The sequence below is a fragment of the Toxoplasma gondii genome, chromosome V (genome assembly GCF_000006565.2).
Source record: "Toxoplasma gondii ME49 chromosome V, whole genome shotgun sequence".
NCBI lineage: Eukaryota > Apicomplexa > Conoidasida > Eucoccidiorida > Sarcocystidae > Toxoplasma > Toxoplasma gondii.
This window is the reverse complement of record NC_031472.1, coordinates 2799940-2807317: the sequence shown is the minus strand read 5'-3', so window position 1 is coordinate 2807317 and position 7378 is coordinate 2799940. Positions and strand designations below refer to the sequence as shown.

The 7378-nt window shown below is 49.7% G+C and overlaps 1 protein-coding gene across 1 annotated transcript; it reads right to left on the bottom strand.

The window, feature by feature from the left end:
* Positions 1–1515: 1515 nt before the first annotated feature.
* On the bottom strand, positions 1516–7300 carry TGME49_284160 (histone lysine methyltransferase, SET, putative; the record flags this gene model as incomplete). Its single annotated transcript, XM_002369103.2, has 6 exons — positions 1516–2209; positions 2767–2833; positions 3353–3429; positions 3989–4073; positions 6605–6659; positions 6850–7300. The coding sequence occupies 6 exons, from the start codon at positions 7298–7300 to the stop codon at positions 2018–2020; spliced, it is 927 nt and encodes a 308-aa protein (XP_002369144.2). The 3' UTR covers positions 1516–2017.
* Positions 7301–7378: the final 78 nt, after the last annotated feature.

Sequence of the window (7378 nt, the reverse complement as noted above, 5' to 3'; positions counted from 1 at the left end):
TATCCTGGAAAGCCGTTTCGAAGGCGTTTTTACCTGGAACCTAGACGCTGAGCACGCACAGACTCCTGAAAAAACACCACCGTGAACGATCCTCATTCCTCATATATATATATATATATATATATATATATATCTGTCTATCTATCTATATAGATATATATATATCTATATATATATATATATATGTATATATATATATATAAATGCATTTATGCATACTTGCCAGCAGACATGTACGTGTTGGTGTGTCTATATTTATACTCATAAGCACAAAGGAATTACCATGTAAAATCCTACAGCGCTTGTACGAGGTTCGCGTCGAGGCTCACTGGAACTTTTCGAATCGAGCCTGCACTTTTCTTTCGACGGCCGACGTTGCCTGCCTGAGAGTTCTCTGCTCAACGTTCCTTTGGTCCGTCCCTGTGTTTCTCCTCAGAGGAAATGCGAGAAATTCAGAGCTCGCAGAAGGCAGAAGAGACGCTAGTGGTTCCCTGGGCGGATTAAGTCGGACACCGTCAGAGAGAATTTTTTTGTGTCTTATGGTCCAAAAGGCTTCAGGCAGGCAACGTCGGCAGTCGGAAGAAAAGTGCAGGCTCGATTCGAAAAGTTCCAGTGATCCTCGACGCGAACCTCGTACAATCGCTATGGAATTTTACACACCTATGTATGTATGTATGTACGTATGTATGTATTGTGTGTGCGTATGTTTGTATACATGTATGTTTGTGTGTATGCCTGTATACACGCCAGCGCATACATGTCTGCCTGCAAGATACGAAAGAATGCATGTAGTGTGTTGAAATTCAGGGAGCCAATATATTCTTCACATCGATGATCCGCCAGCAGTACTTTGCCATCTCTTCGCTCCTCGACAAGTAGAAAAGCTTGTGATGTTCGTGGCGTCTTCTTAGCTGCGAGCCTCCTGCAGATGAGACAAGAAACATTTCTCTGTTCCACCGGACTAACTAAAAAACACCGCGAGAACCTCCTGCGACTCTTCTACTTGCACAGAGGCGTTCTGTACTACGAGGTGGACCTCTGGCTGAGGTCTTGAGTGTCGTTGAGTTGCCCAGATCCAACTTCCATCTCATTTCGTAGTCGTCGTCCTGGGAGTAGCCGTCTCTGAGAAGCCATTAATTGTAAGCTTTTTCTGGAGGCACTTCTGACGCAGATCATTTGAAAGACTCAGCAGCGCATGCAAAGTTGTGAACCGGGCAAGAAGCTGCGACGCCGCATGCTCTTCGCAGGTATCCCTGTGGCTTGTCTGAGAGTCACACATGGTCTGGGGGCGAAGGTTCTAAGCAGTGCTGGAGTACAACGAGGAATGGCCGTATATTCGGGCAGCTGGCTGCGAAGCGCAGATGCAGTCTGTCTCTTGCTCTATCCGTCTCCCGAGGAAAGGCGAGAGGAGGCGAGGCAGAAAAAAGCAAAAGAAACGCGGGAGGGTGAGAGGGCAGCGAAACACTGGAGAAGAGGAAAGAGGAACAACAGGGCAGGCAGCGACCATCCGGAAAGGAGATGAGGGAGGAATCAGGGACGCGCGTACGACGCAAAAAAGTCGTAGAGTCATGATGTTCGAGCACCTGCGACTCCTGATTCAAAAACGAAGGAGAAAAACATGATAGAGAAAAGGAAAGAGAAACGGAAAGCGATACAACCGGGGAAGAAAGAACGTTCGACGAAACTCGTGTGGAAACCGAACGAGAGACAAGGACGAGAGACAGCAGTAAAAGAAATTGAACGAAAGCGCAGAGAGAAACAGCCTGACCAAGGCGCGTCTCGTCATCAAAACCAAAGCGCGTTTCGCCTCGAGACAGAAAAAGGATAGCGAAGCGTTGAAAAGAATGAGCGTCCTCAACACAACCGTGAATGGAAAAGACGTTCCTCCTTCTCAGGTCCTGTCCTCGTGCTGTTCTATGCTCTTTCAAGAAACAAGGTCCCCTCGTCTCCTCGCCGCCCTCCTCGGCTGCTAGCTCTGGTTCCTCTGCTCCGACCTCTTGTGTTCTTTCCTCATGCTTCACTTTTCCTCGCCTTGCTCTCTCTGCGTCTCTCGTCCTCCAAGTGCTCCCTCTCTTTCCGGCTTTTCCTCCTTCGAAGATTCGAAAGATCTCCCTTTTCGTTCCTCGTCTTCTTCTTCAAGCGCCTCGCCAGGCAACAGCTGCTTGCTCCCGTCACCGCTAGCGAAGAACGGCCGATTTCTCCAGTATCCCTTTGGAAACAGGAGCGACAGAGCGAGAGAGATCAAGAAAGAAAAAGAGATCAAAAGAGCAAGAGGAAAGAGGGATGAGAGAAAAAGCGAGAGCGAGGCAGCCAGAGACGGCGAAGCGTGACGCAGGAAACAACGGAAAACATCGACACTCTTATTTTCTGCCAAATTCCTTGCCTCCTTTCCATTTCTCTCTGCTTCTTCTTCCCTCGCCAGAAAGAACGAAGAGCATCCCTGCTGCACAGTCGCTTCACCGTAACTCTCTTTCCTTTCCTCGCTTTCTCTCGTTTCCTCCCCAACTCTCATCTCTTCTTCTCTCCCTCTTCCTCTTTCCTTCGGCCTCCTCAGTCTTCTTTTCTCCCTTCTCTCCGTGTCTCTTCCTCGCCCTCCTCTCCTCTCTCTTCTCATCTTCTCTTCTTTGCGTTCCTTCTTCTCTCTCTGCGTTCCTCCCTCTTTCTCTCCTTTCTCTCCTTTCTCTCCTTTTTCTCCTTTTTCTTCTCCTCTCTTCTCCTCCTCCCTGTTTCCTCTGTCTCTTCGTCCTGTGCGGTGGCGCGTCTCACCTCGCCGTAGGAGGCGTAGATCTCCTCGCCAGCTTCGAGGTCCCGAAGAGCTTGAACGAAGACGCGTCTGAAGCGAACGAAGAACAGAGCGAGAAACAGTCGGAAGAAACTGCGGGGCAGAGAGGAAAGAGACACACGCAAGCCGCTCACGACTGCCAGCGTGAGGCGACATGTGGAGCATTCACTAATGGCATGAGGCAGAGGACATCGCGTTCGCTCGAAAAACGACGGCTTGAGAGCCGCTTCTCGAGGGTGCAGAGACGCTGCAATGGCCTCCAAAGAAAGCCGGAGACGTAGCCATAACTTATCGACTGATGCAGACAGGTCATGCCCATCTACTTGAGGCGGTCCTCGCTGTGTCGTCGAACATGGGGAGGCCAACGCTTTCAACTGTTGTATTTTAGAGAGATTCACAGAAGAAACGGTTGAGCGGCAGACACGGAGGGGACCCGAGCCGAGGGCAGAGAACGAGCGAGAGGAAGAGGGAGAGAGAGAAGAAGAAAATCCAGACGAAGAGAGAGAAGACGGTGAAGGTTTCGAAGGGAAAGACAGGCAGCGTCGTGCGTCTGAGCGCTGAGTTGTTCACCTCCGTTCCTTGTCTTTAACGAACCGCGCGTTCAGCTTCTCTTTCTTGGCATTGTCGTTGATGTACCGCGCCAGGACCTGGGCAAAGGCAGCAGAAGACTTCCAGCGCGTTTTCGCATGCATGCATCGCCAAAACCGCAGGTCAGCCGCTGTCCCTTTGACCAAGAACAGACGTCGTTATCGGCGACTGTCGTCCACTCCTGCTGCGCTCTTTTCAGAGAGCTGAGAAACTTTGGGTGGAAGAAAAGCACAACAGAAAGCGTTTGCTTCGGCCGAAGTACCAGAGACAGAAGGGAAAACGTCCAGCTCGGATCCGTTTTCAGTGTTTTCTTGGTACCACCCATGCACTCTGTCCTGCCTCGCGTTCCGCCGTCAGTGTCTTGTGTACTCTGGAAAACTCTTCCCCTTTCTGCAGCTGCTCTCTCGTCTGTCTGGCAGCGCCTCGGGTGTCTCCGTCAGCCTGTCCATCTCCCATCTGCTCCACCAAGCTCCTTCCCTTAGCTGGCCTGCGTCACCTTCCTGGCAGAAGCGTTGCTACGGCAGGTTGCATCTGCATATGGCGACGGCTCCTAGCAGTGTCTGAACTTCGCCTGAGCGCAAGCAGCCTGGAAAACTCGGAAACAGTATCTCTGCTTACCTCGGGATGCAAGCGGGCATCGATATGCGCGTTCAGCGTCCCTGCGCATATCACGTAGGCTCTGTTTTGCTCCCGCAGGATCTGTCTGAGACGCGGAGAAAGCCAAGGAGAGAGCACAGCGAACCGGCAACGCAACTCGAGTCGAGACACAAGGCGAGGAAGCAGCCCAAAGACCCAAGACAAAATCCAGAAGAGAAAGAAGACGCACCAACGTTCAACCGCGGAGACGCGGAGAAAGGGAAGAGATCACGGACAGAAGACGAAGAAGAAGCAAAGGAGATGGAGCGAACGAACGCAAGAGACAACGACGAGAACAAAGAAGACACAGAAGCGAAGGAAGAAGAGAAAGAAGAAGGCACAGAAGCGAAGGAAGAAGAGAACAAAGAAGACACAGAAGCGAAGGAAGAAGAGAACAGAGAAGACACAGAAGCGAAGGAGGAAGAGAACAGAGAAGACACAGAAGCGAAGGAAGAAGAGAACAAAGAAGACACAGAAGCGAAGGAAGAAGAAAAAGAAGAAGACACAGAAGCGAAGGAAGAAGAGAAAGAAGAAGACACAGAAGCGAAGGAAGAAGAGAAAGAAGAAGACACAGAAGCGAAGGAAGAAGAGAACAAAGAAGACACAGAAGCGAAGGAAGAAGAGAACAAAGAAGACACAGAAGCGAAGGAGGAAGAGAACAAAGAAGACACAGAAGCGAAGGAAGAAGAGAAAGAAGAAGGCACAGAAGCGAAGGAAGAAGGGAACAAAGAAGACACAGAAGCGAAGGAGGAAGAGAACAAAGAAGACACAGAAGCGAAGCAGGAAGAGAACAAAGAAGACACAGAAGCGAAGGAAGAAGAGAACAAAGAAGACACAGAAGCGAAGGAGGAAGAGAACAGAGAAGACACAGAAGCGAAGGAGGAAGAGAACAAAGAAGACACAGAAGCGAAGGAAGAAGAGAAAGAAGAAGACACAGAAGCGAAGGAGGAAGAGAACAAAGAAGACACAGAAGCGAAGGAAGAAGAGAACAAAGAAGACACAGAAGCGAAGGAAGAAGAGAAAGAAGAAGACACAGAAGCGAAGGAAGAAGAGAAAGAAGAAGACACAGAAGCGAAGGAGGAAGAGAACAAAGAAGACACAGAAGCGAAGGAGGAAGAGAAAGAAGAAGACACAGAAGCGAAGGAAGAAGAGAACAAAGAAGACACAGAAGCGAAGGAAGAAGAGAAAGAAGAAGACACAGAAGCGAAGGAGGAAGAGAACAGAAGAAGACACAGAAGCGAAGGAAGAAGAGAAAGAAGAAGACACAGAAGCGAAGGAGGAAGAGAAAGAAGAAGGCACAGAAGCGAAGGAAGAAGAGAAAAAAGAAGACACAGAAGCGAAGGAAGAAGAGAACAAAGAAGACACAGAAGCGAAGGAGGAAGAGAACAGAGAAGACACAGAAGCGAAGGAAGAAGAGAAAGAAGAAGACACAGAAGCGAAGGAGGAAGAGAACAGAGAAGACACAGAAGCGAAGGAAGAAGAGAAAGAAGAAGACACAGAAGCGAAGGAGGAAGAGAACAAAGAAGACACAGAAGCGAAGGAGGAAGAGAAAGAAGAAGGCACAGAAGCGAAGGAAGAAGGGAACAAAGAAGACACAGAAGCGAAGGAAGAAGGGAACAGAGAAGACACAGAAGCGAAGGAGGAAGAGAACAAAGAAGACACAGAAGCGAAGGAAGAAGAGAAAGAAGAAGACACAGAAGCGAAGGAGGAAGAGAACAAAGAAGACACAGAAGCGAAGGAAGAAGAGAACAAAGAAGACACAGAAGCGAAGGAAGAAGAGAAAGAAGAAGACACAGAAGCGAAGGAAGAAGGGAACAAAGAAGACACAGAAGCGAAGGAAGAAGAGAACAAAGAAGACACAGAAGCGAAGGAAGAAGAAAAAGAAGAAGACACAGAAGCGAAGGAGGAAGAGAAAGAAGAAGACACAGAAGCGAAGGAAGAAGAGAAAGAAGAAGACACAGAAGCGAAGGAGGAAGAGAACAAAGAAGACACAGAAGCGAAGCAGGAAGAGAACAAAGAAGACACAGAAGCGAAGGAAGAAGAGAAAGAAGAAGACACAGAAGCGAAGGAAGAAGGGAACAAAGAAGACACAGAAGCGAAGGAAGAAGGGAACAGAGAAGACACAGAAGCGAAGGAGGAAGAGAACAAAGAAGACACAGAAGCGAAGGAAGAAGAGAAAGAAGAAGACACAGAAGCGAAGGAGGAAGAGAACAAAGAAGACACAGAAGCGAAGGAAGAAGAGAACAAAGAAGACACAGAAGCGAAGGAAGAAGAGAAAGAAGAAGACACAGAAGCGAAGGAAGAAGGGAACAAAGAAGACACAGAGTCAGGCAAAACTCCAGACGTGAAGGACGAGAAGAGGAACGCTGGAGTAGCATCGAGATTGGAAAAGAGAACGCGCATGCGCCGATAGATAAAATGCGTCACAGAGTTCCGGCAGGTACCCCCGCGTCGCGACAGTGAAAGCCACAAAACTGCAGATTCCTGCAAAAGAATTTGTGTTCCTCCACTCGCAAATTGACCATGGCTTTGGGTCGAAGTCGTAGAGCAAGGCTCCTTGCCCTTTTTTCGAATCAACCAGTCAAGAAGGTGCCTCACCGAAGGCTCAGACGCGTCCCCAAATACTCGCACAGCCAGGAGTCTTTCGGAAGGCCTGCAGGGCAAAGAGAGGAAGGGCATCGCCTGCATAGACGGGGAGAAGGCGATCTGTCTCCAGCCGCAGGCGGAGGTTAAGGGAGCGAGAAGAGAGCCGGAAATCTGGAAATGGAGAGAGCGACGCTGGACGCGGGGGCGCTCGAGATAGACAGAGGAAGAGGAGGGGAAAACGCATGGAACAGACTTACGTTGAGAAGTAAAGAGACCTTGGCCAGTGCCCGGAATGAGAGATGGCGCGACGAAGAGAACAGACGCGGCGTAAAACGACCCTGTGACTCTGTCTGGCACAGAACGGGGAAGTGAGACGGAGAGTGGAGAAAACGAAGTTGAAGGAGAAGACGAAGGAGAGGGAGGCGGAGCGGTAGCAGAAGGAGAAGAAGGCGGAGAAAGACAGGGAAGAGAAGGAGAAGGAGAAGAAGACGAATAAGCAGAAGTTGAAGACGAAGAAGTTGAAGACAACGAAGAAGCGCGGGCGCCAGACGTAGACGGAGAGGAGTGCATTGAATCTGAAGACTTTAAAGCACAAGCCTGGTCAGAAAGAAGAGCGCTTCTCTCGTTCTCCTTCTCCAGCAACTTGAGAAGAACCGAGCCGCCTGGAGGCTCCCGCCTTGCTTCGTCTCTGCCCCGGGCGACGCACATGCTTTTTGTCGGGTGTGCCACAAGAGAAAGACGAGGTGGAAGAGTCGTTGAAGGCGAAAGAAAGAGCGAAGGAAGATG